Here is a 27,862-nt window from a genome sequence, read left to right on the forward strand (position 1 = left end):
TGCTAAAGTTAATAGGACCATGTGATGGTATTAATTATCTCTCAGCACATATAAATAGGGGATTTCCTCCCCCCCCCCCACCCCCCCCACCCCCCCCACCCCCCCCACACCCCCCCAACCCCCCCCCACCCCCCCCACCACGCCCCCCCCACACCCCCCCCCACACCCCCCCACTCCCCCACTCCCCCACTCCCCCCACCCCCCCCACCCCCCCCCACCCCCCCCCATCCCCCCCCAACCCCCCCACACCCCCCCCACACCCCCCCCACAACCCTCCCCACACCACCCCCCCCCCACACACCCCCCCCACACACACCCCCCCACACCCCCCCCACACCCCCCCCCACACCCCCCCCCACACACCCTCCCCACACACCCCCCCCACACACCCCCCCCACACACCCCCCCCACACACCCCCCCCACACACCCCCCCCACACACCCCCCCCACACACCCCCCCCACACACCCCCCCCCACACACCCCCCCCACACACCCCCCCCACACACCCCCCCCACACACCCCCCCACACACCCCCCCCACACACTCCCCCCCTCACCCCCCCCGCCCCCTCCCGCCGCCCCCACCCACCCCCCCCACACACCCCCCCCACACACCCCCACACCCCCGTGCCCCCCGCCCCCTCCGCCCCCCCGCCCCCCCCGCCCCCCCAGTGGTTAGCACTGCTGCTTCACAGCGCCAGGGACATGAGTTTGATTCCCAGCTTGGGTCACTGTCTGTGTGGAGTTTGCACGTTCTCTCCGTGTCTGCGTGGGTTTCCTCCGGGTGCTCCGGTTTCCTCCCACGGTCTGAAAGATATGCTGGTTAGGTGCATTGACCCAAACAGGCACCGGAGTGTGGTGACTCGGAGAATTTCACAGCAACTTCGTTGCAGTGTTAATGTAAATCTTACTTGTGACTAATAAATTAACTGTTTACAGTGCAGAAGGAGGCCATTCGGCTCATCGAGCCTGCACCGACCACAATCCCACCCAGGCCCTATCCCCACAACCCCATGCGTTTACCCTTGCTAATCCCCCTGACACGAAGAGGCAATTTAGCATGGCCAGTCCACTTAACCCACACACCTTTGGACTTTGGAAAGTCACTAAACTTTCTCAATAAAGAACAGCTCAGTGTCTTGGTTTTGGCTCCGCCAACCAGCTTGGATCCTACTAACAAATCAGGCCAGAAACCAATCTCTGAGCAACTTGCTCTGCATTGATCAAGCAGCCATCTTAGCCACTGGGACATTGCAATCATCCAGCATACAGACAACTTGAAGAACAGTTGTGTATGATGGTCTCTGGATGTTTTTATGATCCTCTTGAAGAGCTTTCAGGCATAGTGTACAAATCTGAATGGAGAAAGTTCCTATACGACTTTGATTTAATTTCAAGAGACTCTGAAATTTTTGTTCGTCAATATACCAAAGCTGTGAAGACTATAGTTTAAGGAAGTCATGCTGGACTTATCCAAGGCCCAATTATTCACAATTGGGTAACTATGCACTGCATTTTATGGGATGGAATGGGCTGGGGGAGTGCTTGCTCCCCAAGGAAGGAAAGTTTGGTTGGAAGCTGACACGAGCAAAGCTCCGCAATATGATAGGGGCGGAATTTAGATGCTGGCCACATTGACCAATGTTTCAGCTTTCCACCATATCCATAGAACCATAGAATTCCTATAGCGCGGAAAGAGGCCATCCGGCCCATCGAGTTGCACCAACCCTCAGAAGAGCATCCCACCCAGGCACTCCCTCTACCCTGCGCATTTTACCATGGCTAATCCATTTAACCTACACATCCTGGGATTCAAAGGGTCAATCCACCTAGCCAGCCCGTCTTTCGGACTGTGTGGCAGGACAGGTGAGCCACCCAAAGTGCTGAAGACATCGGGTGGACCGGAAGATCCTGTCGGCGGCCAATGGCGGACAACCACTACTGCTGGAAAACATACCGGAGTGGTGGGGCGTGGGGGAGGGGGGGGGGAGGGGGGTCTGGAAAATCCCACCCACATGTGAACTGAGACCATTTACATAGGGAAAGCGGAAATATTGATGGAGAGACTTTCTGCAGAGGAGTCTGCAAGTGCTGTGGACCTGAGAAACTAGAAGATGGAAAAAAGGGAACTCAGTGACAACAAATAGAATGGACTGAGATGGAAATTTTTATTTTATTTTATTAATTCATGGGACATGGGCATCACTGGCTGGCCAGCATTTATTACCCATCCCTAGTTGCCCTTGTTCAGAGGGCAGTTGAGAGTCAGCCACATTGCTGTGGCTCTGAAGTCATATATACCAGACCAGGCAGGGACAGCAGATTTCCTTCCCTAAAGGACATTAGTGAAACCAGATGGGTTTTTCCGACAATCGACAAGGGTTTCATGGTCATCAGTAGATTCATAATTGCAGATTTTTAAAAATTGAATTCAAATTCCACCACCTGCCGTGGCGGGATTCGAACCCAGGTCCCCAGAACAAAAGCTAGGCTTCTGGTTTAACAGTCTAGCGATAATGCCACTAGGCCATCGCCTCCCCTTTTCCATCAAAGTCACCTCATTTTGGAAATTAGAAAGACATGTCAGCAGCTCCACAGCTAATGATTTTCTACCTTGTAGAACATTGCCTATAAAGGAATAAAATCATCGTGAAAAAGATTGATGATCTAATCCTGTGATGGATTTCTCCCTGACTGAGGGGAGAGACAGGGAGATGTATGTGAAGATGTTACAGGCTGTCATTTGGGTTAACTGTCCTTTGCCTTGTCACTAACGTGTCTCTATAAACAAAAGCATCCAGTCCTCACATTGTGAATATATCCATGAATCAGAGTTTACTAATTCCCTTAATATTCTCATTTGCTTCAATAAGGTTCGCAATTCACAGAAAATGCACACATGTTGCTTTTTTTTGTCCTGCAGGAAGAATGTATTTGCTGGAATTAAACTGAAAAAGAAGAAAAAGGAAGAAAGAGGTTTATTCATCGCAAACAAAGGCACATTAGGTAAGGCCTTGTAGATAAATATCCATTAGTGATAATAAGCAATATAAATAGTGCACTATTTAAGATGAGATATTCCGTTTAATGTGGAATTGGTTTGTGGTTGTTCAACTGATATTCTAGTTAAATGTATTCTATTATAAATCAATAGCAATCCTCCATCATATGTAAATAAAGCCAAGTACACCGAAATAGCAATGTGCATGTGTCAGATGTCAGATAACTCGGGATATGGTAATATAAAACGTCAGGAGAATTTTGAAGGCGTTTCACAATGTTAGGTCACTTAGAATAATATCGAATTTATATAAAAACAAGCCATTCGGCCCAACTGATCCATGCTGGTATTTGTACCCCACGTGAGTTTCCTCCCATTCCTCTTCATCTCCCCTTACCAGCATAGCTCTCCTTCTATTCCTTTAAGAACACAAGAACAAGGAGCAGGAGTAGGCAATTCAGCCTCTCGAGCCTGCTCCGCCATTCAATATGATCATGGCTGATCTCACCTCTGCCTCAACTCCACTTTCCTGCCCTTTCTCTATAATCCTTCAACCCATTACTAATTTAAAATCTGTCTGTCTCCTTCTTACCGCACTGTGGGGTAGTGAATTCCACAGATTCACGACCCTTTGAAAGAAGTAGTTTCTCCTCATCTCTGTTTTAAATCTCCTGCCCCTTATCCTAAAATATGACTTCTTGTTCTAGACTGCCCCACAAGAGGAAACATCCACGTCTACTTTGTCAATCCTTTTATCATCCTATCCAACTCAATTAGATCTCCTCTTATTCTTCTAAACTCCAGGGAGTATAGGCCTAAATCGCTTCATAAGCCAAAAATCCCTCATCTCTGGAATCAATCCAGTGAACCTCCTCTGAACCACCTCCAATGGAATTACATCCCTCCTCAAGTAAGGGGATCCAAACTGTGCACAATACTCCAGGTGCGGCCTCACTAATACCTCGTACAGTTGCAGCAACACTTCCCTATTTTTATACTCTATTCCTTTAGCAATAAATGCCAACATTTCATTAACTCTCAAGTTTATTTTGCTTCCCTTTAAATATTTCTATGCTGGTCTTTACACTTCCCCATGCAGTAGCATTGAGTTCCAGGTTCTAACTACTCTCTGAGAAAGAAGTTCACTTAAATTTGTTATTGGATTTATTAGTGAATACCTTATATGACGTATGAGGAGTCTCTGAGGACTCTGGTCTGTACTCGATGGAGTTTAGAAGGATGAAGGGGTATCTTATTGAAACTTACAGAATACTGAAAGGCCTGGATGGTGTGGACATGAGAAATATGTTTACATCAGTAGGAGAGACTAGGATCCGAGGGCACAGCCTCAGAGTAAAGGGACAATTCTTTAGAACCGAGATGAGGAGGACTTTCTCCAGCCAGAGGGTGGTGAATCCGTGGAATTCATTGCCACAGAAGGCTGTGGAGGTCAGGTCATTGAGAGTATTTAAGACAGAGATAGATAGGTTCTTGATTGGTAAGGGGATCAAAGGTTATGGAGAAAAGGTGGGAGAATGGGGTTGAGAAACTTATCAGCCATGGTTGAATAGTGGAGCAGACTCGATGGGCTGAATGGCCTAATTCTGCTCCTATATCTTATGGTCTTATGTATGGCCCTTGGATTTGATCTGCCCCACAAATCGAAACACCATCTCTATGCGTACCCTTTCAAACCCTTTCACCATCGGAAAGACCTCTTTCTGTTCATCCCTCAGCCTTCTTTTTTATGTTCATTCTTTCCTGAAGCATATCTTTCAGTTCTGGATTCATCCTTGTAAATTTTTTTTGGACCTTCTCCAGTGCTTTTATAGAATGGAGATGAGAACTGGGTACATTACTGTAAGTATGGTCTAACCAAGGTTCTCCTTAGCTTTAACATTACTTACCTGCGTTTCAATGGGGATGGTCATATGGCACAGTGGGCAGCTCTGGGTTTGAGTCCTACTGTGGAGATGCCGGCGTTGGACTGGGGTAAGCACAGTAAGAAGTCTCACAACACCAGGTTAAAGTCCAACAGGTTTATTTGGTAGCAAATACCATAAGCTTTCGGAGCAATGCTCCTTCGTCAGATGGAGTGGTCTCTGTTCTCAAACAGGGCACAGACACAGAAATCAAATTACAGAATACTGATTAGAATGCAAATCTCTACAGCCAGCCAGGTCTTAAATGCACAGACAATGTGGGTGGAGGGAGCATTCAACACAGGTTAAAGAGATGTGTATTGTCTCCAGACAGTACAGCTTGTGAAATTGTGCAAGTCCAGGAGTCAAGCTGCGGGGGTTACTGATAATGTGACATAAATCCAACATCCCGGTTTAGACCGTCCTCATGTGTGCGAAACTTGGCTATCAGTTTCTGCTCAGTGACTCTGCGCTGTCGTGTGTCGTGAAGGCCGCCTTGGAGAACGCTTACCTGAAGATCCAAGGCTGAATGCCCGTGACTGCTGAAGTGCTCCCCCACAGGAAGAGAACAGTCTTGTCTGGTGATTGTCGAGCGGTGTTCATTCATCCGTTGTCGTAGCGTCTGCATGGTTTCCCCAATGTACCATGCCTCGGGACATCCTTTCTTGCAGCGTATCAGGTAGACAACGTTGGCCGAGTTGCAAGAGTAGGTACCATGTACCTGGTAGATGGTGTTCTCACGTGAGATGACGAAGGAGCATTGCTCCGAAAGCTTATGGTATTTGCTACCAAATAAACCTGTTGGACTTTAACCTGGTGTTGTGAGACTTCTTACTTTGAGTCCTACCCCAGGACTTGATGGCTAAGGAAGGGTGCGTTCATAACGCGGTCACACAGTGACCAATCTGCAAATCCTTCCAGCACGTGCAGGCAGTAGGAGTGGGAGAGATTCCTGGTCAGCCATGTGATGGACAGAAATTGGATCCTGTACCAAAGGATAGTGAGGGATAAAATTGGTCCTCTTGAAGACCAGAGTGGTACACTGTGTATGGAACCAAAAGAGATGGGGGAGATACTAAATGGTTTTTTTGCATCCGTATTTACTGAGGAAACGGGCATGGAGTCTACGGAAATAGGGCAAACAGGTAGGGAGGTCATGGAACCTTTACAGATTAAAGGGGAGGAGGTGCTCGCTGTCTTGAGGCAAATCAGAGTGGATAAATCCCCAGGACCGGACAGGGTATTCCCACGGACCTTGAGGGAAGCTAGTGTTGAACTTGCAGGGGCCCTGGCAGACATATTTAAAATGTCAGTATTCACGGGGGAGGTGCCGGATGATTGGAGGGTGGCTCATGTTATTCCGTTGTTTAAAAAAGGTTCCAAAAGAAATCCGGGAAATTATCGGCCAGTAAGTTTGACGTCGGTGGTGGGCAAGTTATTGGAAGGTGTGATAAGGGATAGGATCTACAAATATTTGGATAGACAGGGACTTATTAGGGAGAGTCAACATGGCTTTGTTTTTCGAGGAGGTTACCAGGAAAGTGGATGAAGGGAAGGCGGTGGATGTTGTCTACCTGGATTTCAGCAAGGCCTTTGACAAGGTCCCTCATGGGAGGTTAGTTAGGAAGGTTCAGTCGCTGGGTATACATGGGGAGGTAGTAAATTGGATAAGACACTGGCTCAATGGAAGAAGCCAGAGAGTGGTTGTGGAGGATTGCTTCTCTGAGTGGAGGCCTGTGACTAGTGGTGTGCCGCAGGGATCGGTGTTGGGTCCATTGTTGATTGTCATCTATATCAATGATCTGGATGATAATGTGGTCAATTGGATCAGCAAGTTTGCTGATGATACAAAGATTGGAGGTGTAGTGGACAGTGAGGAAGGTTTTCAAAGCTTGCAGAGGGATTTGGACCAACTAGAAAAATGGGCTGAAAAATGGCAAATGGAATTTAACGCAGACAAGTGTGAGATATTGCACTTTGGAAGGACAAACCAAAGAAGAACGTACAGGGTAAATGGTAGGACTCTGAAGAGTGCAGTTGAACAGAGGGATCTGGGAATACAGGTACAGAGTTCCCTAAAAGTGACGTCACAGGTGGATAGGGTCGTAAAGAGTGCCTTTGGTACATTGGCCTTTATAAGTCGGAGTATCGAGTATAAAAGTTGGAGTGTTATGGTAAGGTTATATAAGGCATTGGTGAGGCCGAATTTGGAGTATTGTGTACAGTTTTGGTCACCTAGTTACAGGAAGGATGTAAATAAGATTGAAAGAGTGCAGAGAAGGTTCACAAGGATGTTGCCGGGACTTGAGAAGCTGAGTTACAGAGAGAGATTGAATAGGTTGGGACTTTATTCCCTGGAGCGTAGAAGATTGAGGGGAGATTTGATAGAGGTGTATAAGATTTTGATGGGTATAGATAGAGTGAATGCAAGCAGGCTTTTTCCGCTGAGGCTAGGGGGGACAAAAACCAGAGGGCATGGGTTAAGGGTGAAAGGAGAAAAGTTTAAAGGGAATATTAGGGGGGGCTTCTTCACGCAGAGAGTGGTGGGAGTGTGGAATGAGCTGCCGGATAAAGTGGTAAATGCGGGGTCACTTTTAACATTTAAGAAAAACTTGGACGGGTTCATGGATGAGAGGGGTGTGGAGGGATATGGTCCAAGTGCAGGTCAGTGGGACTAGGCATAAAATGGTTCGGCACAGACAAGAAGGGCCAAAAGGCCTGTTTCTGAGCTGTAATTTTCTATGGTTCTATGGTTCTATCACTATCCATAGCTTCTTACTGCAATATGCATGGAGAAATTGCATGTTCCTCAGCAAATCAGAATTGCTAAGTGAACTATAACACGCACACACCTACTTTTCAATTCTACCCCTCTTTATTTGCTTTTTCCAAATTTACTTGCTACTTCTGGGAATTTGTGTATCTGTCCCCCTAGATATCTTTTGCCTGTTATTCCATTTAGACTCTTATGGCGGGATTTTCTGGCCACACTCACCCCGAAACCGGAAAATCCCACCGGAGGTCAATGGACCTTTCCATGGTCCGCCCCGCGCCCGCTGCGCTACCCGTGGCAGGCGGAACAGGAAAATTTGCCCCTTCTTCTCTGAGGAATATGAGGCTTCCTGAGACACCTTGACAAGATACACCACCTTACACATCTATAGTGAAATGCATTTACCAATGATATATCCATTCTCTGTCTACACTTCCCGCTGCCTCGGCAAAGCAGCCAGCATGATTAAGGACCCCATACATCCCAGACATTCTCTCTTCCACCTCTTCCGTCGGGAAAAAGATACAAAAATCTGAGGTCACGTACCAACTGACTCAAGAACAGCTTCTTCCCTGCTGCCATCAGACTTTTGAATGGACCTACCTTGCATTAAGTTGATCTTTCTCTACACCCTCGCTATGACTGGAACACTACATTCTGCACTCTCTCGTTTCCTTCTCTATGAACGGTATGCTTTGTCTGTATAGCGTGCAAGAAACAATAGTTTTCACTGCATGCTAATACATGTGACAATAATAAATCAAATCAAATTAAGTCATTCCGCAAGTTATTCAGTGGAAGCATAGGTGAAATAAGCAAAGAGGTATTGGTTGAGTGACGCTAAGCTCGGGTTTCAGATCCAGAAGATTATGGGATGAAGGAAAGACTAGGGGAGTTGTGGAGTTCCACAGCTTTGAGCTCCTGGGAAGAAATGACTGCAGGAGGGACTCCAAGATATCGTCTTAGAATTTTGGCAGCAACCGGTTTTGGGGCACCTCACCCAGAGAATGCTAATGGCTTCTGCTCAAGTGACAGGTCAGAGGAGAATGGGAGTTTTTTGGGCATCGTTATTAAGTTGTAGACACAGAGTTAGGGGCTCACACGTGTTTGTGTGACAACGTTCCTGGAAGTGATTTGGGAAAGATTGCGGTCGGGAGGAGCAGTGACTGGGTCTCCGAGTGTGATCACAGGGGATGCTAGGCGGTCAGGAAGGATCACAGTGGGGTTCCACGGTCCCGTTAGCTGGGCCTCAGCGGGCAGGGGTTGGGTGGGACTAGGTGTTCAGGCTGGAGTCAGGGTGAGATTGGGGATAAGGCCCGGAGTTTGGAGTCAGAATAAGGTCAGAGATTTCAATCACCCAGGGTGGCAGTGATGACGTTTAGTACAAACCCTTCTTAGATGCTCAGTGTTGGTTTTCCTGGGGTCAATAGACACTGGTGGTGACTGCCTCAGGGGCAAGCTGAAGTCGTAAGAGGGAGAATAATAGGCATTAGGCCCTAATTAATGGCCGTATGTCTGCTTCTGAGGTGGGTGAAGAATGCCTCTTATTTCGCCCTTACTACAATGCAGCCGGCAGCAGAATTGAATGTGCGTTGCTTGGACTGGCGCTCCGCTGAAGTTCAAAGGCTATGAATGATTCTCCAGCCTCGAAAGCCTGTCCTCCATCCTTAACTGAATCGCTCTGGGGAAAATCACAATGATAGAATCACTACAATGCAGAGGGAGGCCATTTGGCCCATCAAATCTGCACCGACTTTCCAACAGAGTGTCTTACCCAGGCTCTATCCCCGTAACCCCACATATTTATCCCACTAATCCCCCTACACATGGGATGTTAAGGGGCAATTAGTACCACCAATCCACCTAACCCGCCTATCTTTGGAGTGTGGGTGGAAACTGCAGCACCCGGAGGAAACCCATGCAGACACAAGGAGAACATGCAAACTCCAGTCACCCAAGGCTGGAATCGAACCCGGGACCGTGGCGCTGTGAGGCAGTTGTGCCACCGTGACTGTTTCCTGCACACTCCTGGCTTCTGAGGCCCATTTGAACCTGATGGCGGGGCCCTGAAGCCTGCTGGGAGACCCAGCCCCACAGTGTCTGCGTTATGAGGAAATTATTAAAAAGAAGCAGTAGTCGAGTGTGTTTCATGACCTCAGGACATCCCAAAACACTTTGTCGTTACCAATGCACTTTTAAAGTAGAAACGCGGCAACCAATCGGCACACCTCAAAGCCTTCCAGACAGCAATGTGACAATGACAAAATAATCTGTTGATTGAGAGAGAAGCATTGACCAAGGCACTGAGGAGAACGCTCCTGCACCTCTTCCAAATAGTACCATTGGCTCCTTCATCAATTTAATCTCTTGTCTGAAAGATGGAAACTCTGACAGCACGGTGGCACAGTGGTTAGCACTGCTGCCTCACAGTGCCAGGGATCCGGGTCCAATTCCTGGCTTGGGTCACTGTCTGTTCAGAGTCTGCACATTCTCCCCGTGTCTGCGTGGGTTTCCTCCGGGTGCTCCAGATTCCTCCCACAGTCCAAAAGACGTGCTGGTTAGATGCATTGGCCATGCTAAATTCTCCCTCAGTGTACCCAAACAGCCGCTGGAGTGTGGCGACTAGGGGATTTTCACAGTAATTTCATTGTAGTGTTAATGTAAGCCTACTTGTGATACTAATAAGTAAACTTAACTTACACTACAGCACTCCTTCAATACCACACCGGAGTGTGAGGCTGGATCCATCTGTTCAGATGTCTGGAGTGGGACTATCTAAACCCTTTGATTCTAAGGTGTTGCGAGTGGTACCATTAAGCCAGAGCTTGCTACTTTAAATTTAGTTTGCTTACACTAATACTTTAATTTGAACAGTGGGAGTCAGAGCCAGACACAGAAGCTGGTGAAAGGTATCTTTGGGACTGATATCAGGAGGAGGTTTTTCATGCAGGGACCGACCAACATCTGACCATGAGGTGGGGATATACGACCCTGCAATCTAATTGCAGAATTAGGGTAGTTCTGGACAGATGTATTAAGAAAGGTGGGCAGCATGGTGGCACAGTGGTTAGCACTGCTGCCTCACAGCACCAGGGACCCGGGTTCGACTCCTGGCTTGGGTCGCTGCCTGTGTGGAGTTTGCACATTCTCCCCATGTCTGCGCGGATTTCCTCCGGGTGCTCCGGTTTCCTCCCACACTCCCAAGATATGTGCGTTAGGTGGATTGGCCATGCTAAATTGCCCCTTAATGCCAGGGGGACTAGCTAGGGTAAATGCTTGGGGTTATGGGGATAGGGCCTGGGTGGGGTTGTGGTCGGTGCAGGCTCAATGGGCCGAATGGCCTCCTTCTGCACTGTAGGATTCTATGGTGTCTAGGTCTTCCTCATCCATAATCACTTTTTGATCTGGTGTTTTTGACAGAATACAATAATCCGTGTGGTAAATTAATACAGGAAAGACTTTGCACTAAAGGTGGAATAATTACCTAATGTCCCATGATCTGTATTGTAGTTACCAAACAAACAGGTTTACCAACAGGCATATCAGCTGGCTCACATTGCCAACTTTGAAACAACTGACTCACCTGGGAAAGTGCTAACTATAAACCAACCTCACATCCCACAAAGTAAACAGCTGATTTGGGTGGTTGTATTGTGTGTGGCTTCTTCTGACTCGAGTGTCTGAATGGAGAACAGAGTGCAGCAAGTTTGCTATTTTTTGAACCATATTCTGATAAGACAGAGCGAGAACCGTGATCTCTGGAAGCGTCGGAACGTCATCAGATTTGTGTTTTATTTTTATCCATCCAGCATTCTCATGTAGCACCTCATTACAATCTTTATTACAATCTTTATTACAATCACTACACAAGAGTAATCGAAATGACATTCTCAAAGTATTTGACAACGGGCTGCATTAACAAATAATCAATATTGCTGCTGGTAACACTGAAAGAAATTCTTTATTGGGTGGCACGGTGGCACAGTGGTTAGCGCTGCTGCCTCATGGCTCCAGGGACCTGGGTTCCATTCCCGGCTTGGGTCACTGTCAGCGCAGAGTCTGCACGTTCTCCACGTATCTGCGTGGGTTTCCCCCGGGTGCTCCGGTTTAATCGAACAGTCTGAACGATGTGCTGGTTAGATGCATTGGCCATGCTAAATTCTCCCTCAGTGTACCCAAACAGGCGCTGGAGTGTGGTGACTAGGGGATTTTCACAGTAACTTCATTGCCGTGTTAATGTAAGCCTACTTGTGACACTAACAAATAAACTTGAAACTCCTTTTGGTCCTTCTTTGCTTTTTTCCTGTCCCTCTCTTTCCTTTCCTTCTCTCTCTATCTCCTCCTTTCTTTCTCCCTCTCTTACTCTTTTTTTGTTTTTCTCTTTCTTCCTTTCCTCTATATCTCTCTCTCACCTGCTCCATCTTCTGTTCTATTTCATCCTCCCTTTTTTCTCATCCCCTCTCTCCCTCTTTCTTCCATCCTTTTCTCCCTCTCTTCCGTTCCACTCCCTCTCTTCTCCTACTTCTCCCTCCTCGGTTCTTTACAGTTCCTTAGTGCCTGCTGTGGCCTCTGTGTGTGGCCCTTATATTTATACCTCAGAGGTTGTGAGTTTGAATCCTACTCCAGGATTCCAGCATGAAAACCAAGTCCATCACGGCACTGAAGGAGTGCGACACTGTTGGAGATGCTGTCTTTCAGATGCCGTGTTAAAGCGAGGCTCAGCCACCCTCTCAGGTGGATACACTATATTGAAGACGCGTTACCCCCGGTGGACTGGTCAATAATGTCACAATATAAACAGATTATCTGGTCATCATCATACTGTGGGATCTTTCTGTGCTCAGGTTGACACCTGCGTTCGCAATGTTTCAAGGACGGGGGAGGCAGAGGAAACCAAAGAAGTAGGAAAGAGAGAGGAAACAAGAAAAGAGCTGAAGAATACTGAGTGAAAGAGTGCAAACTGGAAAAAGGGATCGAGAAGGACTATACTCCAAAAGGGCTTCATTGACTGTAAAGTGGTTTGGGATGTGGTGCAAGGTGCTATATAAATGCAAGTGTTTCTCCTCTTTCGTTCCTTCCTTTGTATCAACCTCTCTTTTTTCTCCACTATTTATTTCTCTTGTTCTCCCTTCTCTTCAGGTTTTCTTCTCAATTCTTTTCTTCTCCCCTTTTCGGGTTAACTCCTATCTCTCTTATTTTTGGCCCCTTCTCCATCCTTTTTTGTATTCTTTCACGAGACGTGTGTTGCTGGCTAGGCCAACATTTATTGCCCAATGGGCGGCATGGTAGCATAGTGGTTAGCACTGCTGCTTCACAGCTCCAGGGACCTGGGTTCGATTCCCAGCTTGGGTCACTGTCTGTGTGGAGTTTGCACATTCTCCCCATATCTGCATGGGTTTCCTCCGGGTGCTCCGGTTTCCTCCCACAGTCCAAAGATGTGCGGGTTAGGTTGATTGGTCATGCTAAAAAAAAAATTGCCCTTAGTGTCCTGAGATGTGTAGGTTAGAGGGATTAGTGGGTAAATATGTAGGGATATGGGGGTAGGGCCTGGGTGGGATTGTGGTCGGTGCAGACTCGATGGGCCGAATGGCCTCTTTCTGTACTGTAGGGTTTCTATGATTTCTATGATCTCTAATTGCCCTTGAGAAGGTGGTGGCGAGCTGCTTTCTGGAACTGCTGAAGTCCATGTGGTGTAGGTACACCCACAGTGTTGTTAGGGAGGAGATTCCAGGATTTTGACCCAGCGACAGTGAAGGAATTTCCAAGTCAGGACGATGTGTGGTTTGGAGGGGAATCTGTAGATGGTGGTCATAGAATCATAGAACCCTACAGTGCAGAAGGAGGCCATTCGGCCCATCGAGTCTGCACTGACCACAATCCCACCCAGGCCCCATCCCTGGAATCCCATGCATTTACCCTAGCTAGACCACCTGACACTAAGGGGCAATTTAGCATGGCCAATCCATCTTACCTGCACATCTTTGGACTGTGGGAAGAAACTGGAGCACCCAGAGGAAACCCACGCAGACACGGGGAGAACGTGCAGACTCCGCACAGACAGAGACCCCAACCGGGAATCAAATGCGGGTCCCTGGCGGTGTGAGGCAGCAGTGCTAACCACTGTGCCACCGTGCACCATGGTGTTCCTATGCATCTATTGCCCTTACTCATCTATGTGGTGGAGGTCATGTGTTTAAAAGGCTCTTAAAGGAGGCTTGGTGAGTTGCTGCAGTGTATCTATAGATGGGATAAACTGCTGCTACTGTTAGTTGGTGGTGGAAGGAGTGAATGTTGTAGGTGTTGGCTGGGATGCCAATCAAGCAAATCCACATCCCATGAAGGGGATTCAGCGTTGGTAATGCCATTGAATGCCATGGGGAGATGGTAGGGTTCCCTCTTGGTGGAGATGATCATTGTCTGGCACAAATGTGACATGAATGTGACTTGCCACTTATCAGCTGAAGCCTGAATGTTGTCCAGGTCTTGGCTGCATATGACCATTGACTGCTTCAGCTGGGCGGTGCCTTTCTCGCGTCTCTGCTTCATTCCATTAGTATTCTTTTTCTTTATATTTTCCAGTTATTTTCCCACAGTTTCTATATTTTTCTCTCTCTTCGAACACTGCACTCTCTCTTTCTCTCTCCTCCCACCCATTCTCTTAGTTTGATCCCCTTTTTCTTACCTCTGCCCTGTCCTTGTTTATTGAAGATTTGTAACGATAGATGGGAGATTGTTGAGATAATGAGTGAAAATAATGAGAGCAGACTCAGGCCGGAGAGAGCCAGTGCTTTCGGATGAGTCCGTAGGGATGTTTACAGCAATCAGCCTCAGTGCAATGTACATCAGTAATGGAAATTTATTGTTTGTGAGCATTTATCAATGTTGCTGATACAATGGAAACAGTTCTTCTTGGTGGTACTGTGAAACTGGAGATAGCAAATCAACAAGAATGCACTGCCTGATAGGGTGTAGGAACAGATTCAATAGGGACTTTCAAAAGGGAATTGAATAGATACTTGGAAGAGAAAAAAATTGCAAGGGGAAATGTGAGGAAGGGGATGCCAAAAGAGCTGGTGTAGGCTTGATGGGCCACATCTAAGCGCACCCCCACAACCCCCTCGATCATAACTGGCATTGACCCCCCCACCCCCATCATCACTGGCATTGCCCACAGCTCCACTCCACCGCCCTGATCATCACAAGCACCCCTGCTCCTGATTATTGCCAGGAATAACTCCTTCTCCTCTTCCCCCACTGATCATCACTAGCAACAGCCCACTTCAACGCCAATCACACCACCACCACCCCTGATCAATGCCAGCATCGGCCCCCTTCCACCCCAATCATCGCCAGCATCTCTCTCCTTGTCTCCCACCCCAATCATTGCCAGCATCGCTCCCCTTGTCCCTCACTCTGATCATCACTGGCACCCTTCTCCGCCCTGATCATCACTGGCATCGCCCCCTCTCCGCATTCCCATCATTGCCAGCATCGTTACCCTCCTTCCCCACTGCTAAACGTCGCCAGCATCTCCATCCCTAGCAGTGTTCGCTGCCCCCCCCACCACAAATAGATGAGTAACACCACGTGAGCCACCCCCCCCAGGGCCTGCCCCTTGCAGTGCCACTGGCATAGGATGGCGCTGCCAAGGGGCATTGCCAGGGTACTGCCTGGCCATATCTCTCACCCCACACCCCGGGGGCTAAAGTGACCTTTGGCTTTGCAGGGGGAATCGCCATGACATCTTCATGTCGGGGTAAACCTGTTGTAAACGTTGTCAACGTGACGTCACATTGGTGAGGTACGAGAATTGAGTGAGGGGGGAAGATCTGGCGAGGAGGGTCTTTAATGAGATTGACATTTATTGAAATGCGTGTAAATCACGTTCTTGCCCATTATGGGTGTGACCCTGACTCTGTCGCTGGCGAGGGGTGGCGAAAATTGGAAATCAGGATCTCTCCGGCGGGATTCACTATTTCCAGGATTTGCCAGATCCTGAATATCCATTGGTTATCTCCAGGACGGAGAGTGCAGGCTCAAAATCCCACCCGATGGAGTTGATCTTACCAAAAAAAATTCTAAGTCCAGGACAGGTGGGAAAATGGGGAGTTTCAGACCGTTTTTTGGGTGAGGTCAAAGCTGCTGTTGTATGTACTCATTGCATGAGAAATCAACAGAAATAGTTCCTCACTGTAGGGGGAGAGGGCAGGGTTTAAAGCACCTGAATGATGGCAGCAGAGACCTGTCACTCAGCCTCTGCTGCTCTCAGCCCGTCTCCATGGCCTCCATAAAGCCTCCAGCCTCACAAACATAGTCACCCCCTCCCACTACCGCAGGGGTCTGCGGCCTATCGTGACCTCCCCCACCCACCCCGACTGATACTGCCCTTCCTTCTCCTCCACCCCCCCATGATTGGACGTCCAACCACCCCTTCCCCCACCCCCCTCACCCCCCGCCACTATGACCAGCCCTGATGCTCCCCCTGCCTCCCCATACCGATCCCAATGCAGAGTGCACAGCAGCCACCCCTTTCCCCCACTGACCAGCCCCCCGAAAAGGCCCCACCCCTCAGGCCCAGCTCCTGCCCGATGCTCACTGGGCATTGCCAAGGTGCCCGGTCGGCAGTGCCAAGGTGCCAGGTTGGCACTGCCAGGCTGGCACTGCCCAGGGAGCACCCCCTTGCCCCTGAGCTCCCCAGGGGGCCTCAATGGCCTCCGGTTCTACTGGCAAGGCCATCATGACTGGACCAGTTGTGATTCTCACTGGAGAGAAACTCTCCTGGTGAGGCCACGCAGGTAAGTGAGCCCGGAAGATAGCGTCCCCAGCTTATTTAATCAATGCTAAATATATTCAAATTTGAGTTAAATAATTTATTCAGCCTTGTGCTGGAAATGGGTGTGAGGCTGACCTCGCTTGCTTTCCGGTGCCGGTAAGATCACGAGAGGTGAGAGATCGGATGCGAACCTGATTTCTCAGCCACCTCACCCATCGGCCAGCAGGACACAAGGGTAAGATCAGCCCCTATATCACTCAAGGAGACATGGTTTGAATTGAACCCGGACTGGTGAGATAAGCATTTCCTCTTTTAACTGAGAGTGTCCCTTATGAAATATATTTGTAGAGTTTCCACACTACGATTTGATTTGATTTGATTTATTATTGTTACATGTATTAACATACAGAGAAAAGTATTGTTCCTTGCGTGCTATACAGACAAAACATACCATTCATAGAGAAGAAAACAAGAGAATGCAGAATATAATGTTACAGTCATAGCTAGGGTGTAGAGAAAGATCAACTTAATGTAAGGTAGGTCCATTCAAAGTTTTGACAGCAGCAGGGAAGAAACTGTTCTTGAGTCAGTTGGTATGTGACCTCAGACTTTTGTATCTTTTTCCCGAAGGAAGAAGGTGGAAGAGAGAATGTCCGGGGTGCATGGGGTCCTTAATTATGCTGGCTGCTTTGCTGAGGCAGCGGGAAGTGTAGACAAAGTCAATGGATGGGAGGCTGGTTTGCGTGATGGCTTGGGCTACATTCACGACCTTTCGTAGTTCCTTGCAACCTTGGGCAGAGCAGGAGCCATACCAAGCTGTGATACAACCAGAAAGGATGCTTTCTATGGTGCATCTGTAAAAGTTGGTGAGAGTCGTAGCTGACATGCCAAATTTCCTCAGTCTTCTGAGAAAGTAGAGGCGTTGGTGGGCTTTCTTAACTATAGTGTCGGCATGGGAGGACCAGGACAGGTTGTTGGTGATCTGGACACCTAAAAACTTGAAGCTCTCGACCCTTTCTACTTCGTCCCCGTTGATGTAGACAGGGGCATGTTCTCCTTTACGCTTCCTGAAGTCGTTGACAATCTCCTTCATTTTGTTGACATTGAGGGAGAGATTATTGTTGCCGCACCAGTTCACCAGATTCTCTATCTCATTCCTGCACTCTGTCTCGTCATTGTTTGGGATTCGACCCACTACGATGGTGTCGTCAGCAAACTTGAAAATCGAATTGGAGGGGAATTTGGCCGCACAGTCATTGGTGTAGAAGGAGTATAGTAGGGGGCTGAGAACACAGTCTTGTGGGGCACTGGTGTTGAGGATGATCGTGAAGGAGGTGTTGTTGCCTATCCTTACTGATTGAGTCTGAGTTGTACTGAGTTAGGAAGTTCAGGATCCAGTCGCAGAGGGAGGTGCCGAGGCCCAGGCCATGAAGTTTGGAGATGAGTTTCATGGGTTCTAGTGGGATTCGTACTTCTAGTGGGTTTGAGTCTATAGCACCAAAGCAATTTGCAAATTTCACTCACATAGATCACAAGGATAGCTTGTGTGGAGAGAAGAAAAACTCAAACTAGTGCATTCAAGGGTGTGGCATTCGGCATGCTTGGTTTCATTGGTCAGAACATTGAATACAGGAATTGGGACGTCTTGTTGAGGTTGTATAAGACATTGGTGAGGCCACATTTGGATGTGTACAGTTCTGGTCACCCTATTATAGAAAGGATATTATTGAACTAGAAAGAGCACAGAAAAGATTTACCAGGATGCCACTGGGAGTTGATGGTTTGAGCTATAAGGAGAGGCTGGATAGAATGGGACTTTTTTCCCTGGAGTGTAGGAGGCTGAGGGGTGATCTTAAAGAGGTCTATAAAATAATGAGGGGCATAAATCAGCTAGATAGTCAACATCTTTTCCCAAAGATAGGGGAGTCTAAAACTAGAGGGCATCGGTTTAAGGGGAGAGATTCAAAAGGATCCAGAGGGGCAATTTTTTCACACAGAGGGTGGTGAGTGCCTGGAACAAGCTGCCAGAGGTAGTAGTAGAGGCTGGTACAATTTTGTCTTTTAAAAATAATTTAGATAGTAACATGGGTAAGATGGGTATAGAGGGATATGGGCCAAATGTGGGCAATTGGGACTAACTTCGGGGTTTTAAAAGGGGCATGGTCAAGTTGGGCCGAGGGGCCTGTTTCCATGCTGTAAACCTCTATGACTCTATGGCTCTAATGAACGTGGATGGGGCAGAGAGCCTCAAATGTACAACACTAACCTCGGAGTTCTTGATGCTACAATAGGTTGAATGAAGCAAAACCTCCCATTCTAGTAGTCTCAAGAATGCTATCATTTTCCTGCTATTCTTCCAAGAAGTGTGAGCTTGAGATGTTTTAATATCATCTCTTTAATGTGTAGACAGCTGAACCCACATCTTCAGCCTGAAACTCAATGTCCAGAGTCTGAACTGAACCAGTGTGTGTGGCTAAAATGATCAAGGCTCGCAACTCCTTAAAAAAGGGTCACACTCCCTGATCAGGGAAGGCAATGGCCCAGTGGTATTATTGCTAGACTATTAATCCAGAAACTCAGCTAAAGGGGACACGGATTCAAATCCCACCACAGCAGATGGTGGAATTTGAAATCAATAAAAAAAATCTGGAATTAAAAATCTACTGATGACCATGAAATCATGGTCGATTGTCGGAAAAACCCATCTGGTTCACTAATGTCCTTTTGAGAAGGAAATCCTTACCTGGTCTGGCCGACATGTGACTCCAGAACCACAGCAATGTGGTTGACTCTCAATTGCCTTCCAAGGGCAACTAGGGATGGGTAATAAATGCTGGCCAGCCAGTGATGGCCCATGTTTCATAAGTGAATAAAAAAAATGAATGACACAGCAACAACCCCCAAACGTTTGATGCCAACTCTTGTACCCATTCCACATCCTGTGTTCATTAATGTTTGCATTTTGGTGGGAAAGTTCTGGGCATATCAGCAATATTATGTTGGTGAATTATTTTACCTTCTACAAGATGAGCATTTCCAAGGAATGTATGCTGAGGCGTCTGCTTATCCAGATGCATTTGAACTATGTTCATCACTTTATATGTCCTGTTGCCAACTTGAATACAGGGGTTTAATAATCAAGACAATCACTTAAATCCAAACAAACACATAGAATTGTGTGGCCTGATTGCACCAGCTATTCCTTGGTTAACTGTTACAGTTATCAGATTTATACAATTGTTATGTTTTGGACTGTACCTTTAATTTTGGACTGTGCCTTTAATGTAAAGTAAAATGCAAGGAGTTGCATGAATACCTGTGAAATATGTTTTGTTGGTTGCTCTGAAAATACGAGGGGGAGATATTCCATCCTGTGAGTTGAAGTGCAAGTTGCCTCCAAAGACACTGTTTAGTTAATAGTGGTTTTAGCATTGTGTTACAGTAAACATCTTAAAATGTGAAATTAATCCTTTCAGCTGTGAACTGGAAGTTTGAATTTCTTTGTCAAAGCTATGGGTCATCATGGAGATCGTATCACAACATGTTCATGAGGACAATCCGTTCTGTGGGTGTTCCTCTGAATAATTTTGTTTCAGCTCCTGTGTTCATTTTAAATGTCCAGGTAATAATCCCAGGATACGGAAATTGGCCTATTTGTAAATTCACAAACTGCCTTCAGAGTCTGACTCTGTTAAAGGGCCCCTCGATGTTGGCGCCCGTTAACTAAATGCCTCCTTGCTGAAGGACTGATTATGCATTGGCTGGAATATTAGAGCTGTGATTGTTTTCCAGATGATCATGATGACACTGACAGTGTGCTGGACATGCCAGGAGCTATTGGCCATGTTACCGATGAAACCAGCATTGAAATTCCATCCAGCGGTTCCACCAGGAATATTTCTCCCAGAAAAAGGTAGGCACCTCCGGTATGGTAAAACTATATTCTAGTTCGGAGAAGGTAATTCCACCTTTCAGAAATTAGAAGCATGGACAACCTGGGAGTGAAATTTGCTTGGCAAAATCTGAGGCTTAATCAGTCCGTTGGCAACCTTGGTGTCTTGCTTGATCATGGAGAGAGCTTCCGGCCACGTATCTGCTCCATCGCCAAGACCACCCGCTTGTATCTTTGTAACTTTACCCCACCTCTTACCCTGCCTAAGCTCGTCTGTTCCTGAAATCCTCATCCATGCCTTTGTTAACACAAGACCTGAATATTTCAACACTCTCCCTCTCCCAGCCTCCATAAGCTTGACATCATCTAACAAGTTACTGCCCATGCCATTATTTTCACAACGTCCTATTCACCCATTGCCCCGATACTTACTGGCCTACATTGGCTCCAGGTTTGATACGCTTCCGTTTTAAAATTCCCAGCCCTGTTTGAAAATCCCTCCATGGCATCATCTCTCCCTGTCTCTGTAATCTTCCCGAACCCTACAGCCTTCCAAAAACCTCTGTGCATCTACAATGCTTGCCACATATATATCCCCCATTTTATTCACTCCACCATTGTGGCGGCACTGTAGCACAGTGGTTAGCACTGCTGCTTCACAGCTCCAGGGACCTGGGTTCGATTCCTGGCTTGGGTCACTGTCTGTGTGGAGTTTGCACATTCTCCTCGTGTCTGTGTGGGTTTGCTCCGGTTTCCTCCCACAGTCCAAAAATGTGTGGGTTAGGTTGATTGGCCATGCTAAAATTGCCCCTTAGTGTCCTGAGATGCGTAGGTTAGAGGGATTAGCGGGTAAAATATGTAGGGATATGGGGGTAGGGCCTGGGTGGGATTGTGGCCAGTGCAGACTCGATGGGCCGAATGGCCTCTTCCTGCACTGTAGGGTTCTATGATTGTCAGTGTGTTTTTAGTTGTCTGAACCCTATGCTCTGGAACTTAGGGTGGCACGGTGGTTAGCACTGCTGCCTCACAGTGCCAGGGATCCAGATTCAATTCCCGGCTTGGGTGACTGAATCTGTGGAACTTGCACATTCTCCCCTGGCAGGATTTTCCGGCCACGCTCGCCCCAAGACCGGAAAACCCTGCCCCAGGTCAATGGACCTTTGCATGGTCTGCTCCGCCCGCTATGATTCCCTTGGCGGGTGGGATGGGAAAATTCCGCCTCCTGTGTCTGCGTGGGTTTCCTCCGGGTGCTCATTTTTCCTTCCAAAGTCCAAAGATGTGCGTTAGGTGGATTGGCCATGCTAAATTGGCCCTTAGTGTCCCAAGATGTGTGGGTTAGATGCATTAACCATGGGAAATGTGTGGGGTTACGGAGATAGGGTGGGGCCTGGGTAAGATACTCTGTCAGAGAGTTGGAGTAGATTTGATGGACCGCATGGGCCCTTCTGCACTGTAAGGATTCTATTCCCTCTTTAAACCACTTACCCTTTCTCCCTCTCTCTTCCTCCTTTAAGATAGTTCTCAAAATTTACTTCTTTGACCAAGCTTTTGGTCATTGGTCCCAATATCTCCTTATATGGCTCAGAGTCAAGTTGTGTTTGATAATGCTCCTGTGCTTTTTTTAAAAGAAGTAATTCATGGAATGTGGATGTCACTAGGAAAATCAGCACTTAGTCTTCATCCTAATTGCCCTTGCAAGGGTGTTGGTGAACCATCTTCTTGAACCACTGTAGCCTCTGTGATGTAGGTACTCCCACCGTGCTGTTAGAGAGGGCATTCTGGAATTTTGACCCCGCGATAGTGAAGGAACAGTAATATATTTATTTGACAGGATGGTGTGTGGCTTGGAGGTGACAATGTCTCACCAATGTGCCTGTTACCCTTGTGCTTCTAGGTGGTACAGGGCTGTGGATTTAGGAAGTGATATCCTAGCAAGTGGCTGCAGTATATCTTGTAGATGGCACACACTGTTGCCACTGTGCATCGGTGGAGGGAGTGAATGTTTAAGGTGGGGAATGGAGTGTCGATCAAATGAACTGCTTTGTCCAGGTTGATGGCTTGCTTCTTGAGTAGTGTTGGAGACACACTCATCCAGGAAAGTGGAGAGTATTCCATCCCACTCCTGACTTGTGGCTTGTAGATGTTTGACAGGCTTTGGAAGGTTAGAATCGTAGAATCCCCACAGTGCAGAAGGAGGCCATTCGGCCCATTGTGTCTTCACCGACTTTTACCCAGGCTTACCTTGTAATCCCATGTATTTACCCTACTAATCTTCTTAACCTATATATCTTGGGACACTAAGGTCAAATTTAGCATGGCCAATCATAGAATACCTACAGTGCAGAAGGAGGGCATTCGGCCCATCGAGTCTGCACTGACAACAATCCCACCCAGCCCCTACCCCCGTAACCCCACAAATTTACCCTGCTAATCTCCCTGACACTATGGGGCAATTGAGCATGGCCAATCAACCTTACTCACACATCTTTGGAGTGTGGGAGGAAACCGGAGCACCCGGAGGAAACCCCCACAGACACAGGAAGAACATGCAAACTCCACACAGATGGTCACCCGAGGCCGGAATTGAACCCGGGTCCTTGGTGCTGTGAGGCAGCAGTGCCAACCCACTGTGCCACCATGCCGCTGTGTTACCTGCTGCAGAATATCTAGCCTCTGACCTGCTGTTGTGGCCGCAGTGCTTATATAGCTGGTCCAGTTAATTTCTGGTCAATGGTGACCACCAGGATATTGATGAAGGGCAATGTGAAAATGGTAATGCTGTTGAACGTCAAGTTTAGAATTGCACCTGTGTCACGAGCTGATGAGAAAGAATGAACTCTCTTCTATTCAGCCTCCTCAGCTTGTCACAACAGTGGGTTAAGTTTCCCTTTCATGAAGATATGTATTTTCCAAATAAGAATGTACTGAACTATCTAAGCTGTGACCAACAAGGAGCCAATTAAACAAGGTTTTGTTGCATTAAGGAAAGAGCAAATTTATTAACCACTAACCTGAGGAAAAAAATAATAGCAAGGGGACATCACACATTCACGTATTTGAAATAAGGGAAGTTAGAGTCCAATAAAAAAAGGTTAAAAGCAGATTCGGTTAAGTGTCCTTTGATTGTCCTTTATATGGAGCTTGTTAAATGTTGTGGCTGTTTTGGATCAGCTGCTTTTGCGGATGTGATCAGATGTAGAAGATGTTGCAATTGTGACGAGATCTCGGTTCACAGATAGATTTCTAGCAATGTTGGCTTCCAAACCAAGTGATGCACTTGTTCTGAGAGACAGAGAGAGAGAGAGAGACCAGCTTTCAGCCTGTTTCTCTGCTGAAACCATCCTTGCAATCTCTCGGCCAGTGGCCTCAGCCTGACCTGTTATACTTCACCCATTTTGTATTCCCAAGGGGTTTTGGATGGGTGTCTGTTTCAATATCAATTAACATTTGGCATTTAATGTCTCTTCTTCAGGCAGTGATGAGTTTTGATGGGTCTCTGAATTATAGGAAATGTCTTTCTCTGTGCATTCCCGAGGGTGACTTTCTTGTGTTATACCTTCATCTTGGAAGATAGCTTTGCATTTTAAGTCGTTTATTCTGCCTGATTTCAAATTGCAAAATTTCCAGACAGTTGAAAATTCTACATGTAACAATAAATTTTCCTTTCCAGTATATGAAGGGACACTACGTCCACTAGAATTGTTGACATGGTTAATAACAAAAGAGGATTGGGGCAAGGTTGGAGGAATTTTTAATCAAGATGTGTTTTAAATCAATACATAACCTGTTAAAGGTGGTTGATAGTTAATCGCTCAGTTAATGGTATTCTTGTTTATTCAAGGGAAAATGTTAAATAAAGAAAACGCTGAAAAGTGAAACAACTTGCAAAGCGCTATCGAGATACAGATGAACCATTCAAATAAAATTAATTCAAGTCATGCAATAAAAAGAAGTAGGAGAATGTGAGAACACACTTTGTTCCATTATTCATGGCACAGTGGCACAGTAGTTAGCACTGTTGCCTCACAGCGCCAGGGACCCAGGTTCGATTCCTGGCTTTGGTCACTGTCTGTGTGGAGTCTGCACGTTCTCCTCGTGTCTGCGTGGGTTTCCTCCGGGTGCCCCGGTTTCCTCTCACAGTCCAAAGATGTGTGGGTTAGGTGGATTGGCCATGCTAATTGCCACTTAGTGTCAAGGGGACTAGCTCGGGTAAATGCATGGAGCTACGGGGATAGGGCCTGGGTGGTATTGTGGTTGGCGCAGACTCGATGGGCTGAATGGCCTCTTTCTGCACTGTAGGATTCTATGATTCTATTCATAGACATAGGCAAAGGGAGGCAGTGGTGTAGTGTATTGTCACGGGATTAGTAATCTCGAGACTCTGTGTAATGCTCTGGGACCAGGGTTCGAATCCCACTGCGGCAGAATAAATCTGGAATTAAAAGTGAACATGGAACCATTATCGATTGTTGGAAAAACCCATCTGCTTCACTAACGTCCTTTTGGGAAGGAAATCTGCCGTCCTTACCTGCTCTGGCCTACATGTGACTCCAGAGCCACAGCAATGTGGTTGACCCTTAATGCCCCTCTCAAGGGCAATTAGAAATTGGCAATAAAAGCTGGGCCCAGCCAACAGTGCCCACATCCCATGAATGGATAAAAAACAATGTAATACTTTAGGACATAAGAAAAGGCAAGTCTGTGCTGAAATTAATAGCTAGTTTATTCTTTATAAATGTTGGAGCATGTCTTTGATTGTAAAAATGACAATGTCAGTTTTTGAGACTTTCAATATTTCTCTATTTATTTAGACTTAGCACTAATTGAGGATTGGACAGCTTGGCTAGTTTTGTGAGTTAAGGATTTCAGCGGGGTACCTCACACACCAATCGTGTATACTGAGTTCTGGCAGAGCGGGAAAGCAGCAGTGTTGGCTTGGAGAGCAGGTCAGGAAATCCAAAGATTTATGGGTTAAGTGGACTGGCTTTGCTAAATTGCCCCTTAGTTTCAGGGGGACTGGCTGGGGTAAGTGCATGGGGTTATGGGAATAGGGCCTGGGTGGAATTGTGGTCAGTGCAGACTGGATGGGCCGAATGGCCTCTTTCTGCGCTGTAGAGATTCTATGATTCTATGATTTTAAATTGTGCATGTCCACATTCGGCTTTTCAGTCTATTTGAATTCATAAAATATGCAACTGAAGGGAGGGAAGAGTCAGAGAATCATAGAATCCCTACAGTGCAGAAGGAGGCCATGCAGCCCATCGAGTCTGCACCGACCACAATCCCACCCAGGCCCTATCCCCATAACCCCATCTATTGACCCATTTTTAAAATTCATTCGTGGGACATGGGCATCACTGGCACATCTTTGGACTGTGGGAGGAAACCGGAGCACCGGAGGAAACCCATGCAGACACGGGGAGAACGTGCAAACCATGGTACATTGGTGAGACCATGCGGACGCCACAAAGGCAGATGAACGGATACCGCACAACAATCACCAGGTTGGAGTGTTTGCTCCCAGTCGGAAAACACTTCAGTGGCCAAGGACATTAGGCATCCAATCTTCGAGTCAGCTTTCTCCGAGGTGGCCTTCGAGACGCACGACAACGAGAATCGCTGAGCGGAAACTGATAGCCAAGTTCTGCACTCATGAGGACGGCTTTAACTGTGATCTTGGGTTCATATCGCGCTACATGTAACTCCACCATATTGTTCTGTGGAGGAAAAATCTCCCTGACTGTCCTGTTGCAACACCATGCACACCTTGATTACGGGTGATGATCTCTCTACCTGAATTAGTTTGCACAGTGTTTAGCACCATCTCGCTCTTTGATTGTTTGTAATTATCTCTCTGCCTTAAATTATCGGTTCTAAGATCATCCCTTCACCCGTTATGCAGCCTGTTGACACTTTACACACACTGATTATACTTAACTGCTTGCATTTGTCTATTAGCACTTGTGATTATTTGTAAAGACTTGTTATTCAGCCAGCCTACACTGCACTATCTGTACTTGTCCTTTGACACTCTTGATTACCTATTAGTGTCAGGCTATTGTCACTCTGCCTATGTGGCCTGTACACAGTACTCCAGCCTGACCAGCACTTTATACAGCTGCAACATAACCTCGCTGTTTTTAAACTCCATCCTTCTAGCAATGAAGAACAAAATTCCATTTGCTGCCTTAATTACCTGCTGCACCTACAAACCAACTCCTTGTGATTCTTGCACAAGGACACCCAGGTCCCTCTGCACAGCAGCATGCTGCAATTTTTTACCATTTAAATAATAGTCCATTTTGCTGTTATTCCTACCAAAATGGATGACCTCACATTTGCTAACATTGTACTCCATCTGCCAGACCCTTGATGATGTCCTCAACATTTATCCTACAACTGACACCACTACAGGACAACAGTAATCCGTTAATTGTGGAGAACAGAGACAGCCTGAGGACATGAAATACATCAAGGGTCGAGTATCTTTTATCCACTGAGGTCAATTAAAGTTTGGATTTCAGATCCTAGAATCATGGAATCCTTACAGTGCAGAAGGATCCATTCGGCCCATCGAGTCTGCACCGCCTCTCCGAAGAGCATCTTAACCAGACCCACTCCCCCAACATATCCCCACTATCCCACACATTTACCATGGCTAAACCCCCTAACCTGCACATCTTTGGACTGTGGGAGGAAACCGGAGCACTTGGAGGAAACCCACACAGACGCAGGGAGAATGTGCAAACTCCACACAGACTGTCGCCCAAGACTGGAATCGAACCCGGGCCCCTAGTGCTATGAGGCAGCAATGCTAACCACTGTGCCACCGTGCCACCCAATGATTTTGGTTTTCAAATATGGCATATGGGCCTTTGTTTATTGACATTACAGTGGCAGCTGCCTAGGCTAGCTATACTCTAAAGTAAACAAAATGGCTTGAAAAGTAAGATGTACCACTGTATAATAAATACCAGCTACCTGTAATAAGGTCCCAACAAGTGGCGCCATCTGTAATTCAGCCTGTAGGAGAGGGTGTGCAAGGTAAACAGTGCAGATAAACAGCTAGACTTCCCACACTAAAGAACGGGTGTAGTTGGTGAGGTTCATGTTGGCTCAGGTTATATTGGCATGGGTCAGGTTCTTCTTGCGTTGAAGGTTGGGTTCACCCACTGGGGTTTGTGTTGGCATGGCTAAGAGACTTCCTGTGCTGAAGATTGAGTCCGTCCTGAGGGGTTCGTGTCTGTTTGAATCAGAAATTTCTCAAGTTGAATGTTGGGTCTGGCCTGCCAGAGAGACTTCCTGGGCTAAAAGTTTGGTCTGGCCTGTGGGGTTTGTGTCAGTTCGGGTTGCGTTGCCTTGGGTCAGATATTTCCCATGCGAAAGGGTCTGGCTGGCAAGGTTTGTGTTGGCTCGGGCTGTGTCAACTTGGGTCACAGACACTTCCCTGGCGAAAGGTTGATGAGGCTAAAAAAAAGTGTGGTTTTTGGATGTGTTCAGT

At 47.1% G+C, this 27,862-nt stretch overlaps 1 protein-coding gene across 1 annotated transcript in view; it reads left to right on the forward strand.

The window, feature by feature from the left end:
- The window catches only part of fer1l6 (fer-1 like family member 6), a 193,476-nt gene that overhangs the window by 7,682 nt on the left and 157,932 nt on the right, over positions 1-27,862 (forward strand). Inside the window, exons 2-3 of the mRNA XM_078215513.1 lie at positions 2,924-3,006; positions 20,262-20,382. Of these exons, the coding sequence (XP_078071639.1) occupies positions 2,924-3,006; positions 20,262-20,382 (204 nt within the window). The remainder of the gene's footprint in view (positions 1-2,923; positions 3,007-20,261; positions 20,383-27,862) is intronic.

Source organism: Mustelus asterias, chromosome 7 (assembly GCF_964213995.1).
Source record: "Mustelus asterias chromosome 7, sMusAst1.hap1.1, whole genome shotgun sequence".
Lineage (NCBI taxonomy): Eukaryota > Metazoa > Chordata > Chondrichthyes > Carcharhiniformes > Triakidae > Mustelus > Mustelus asterias.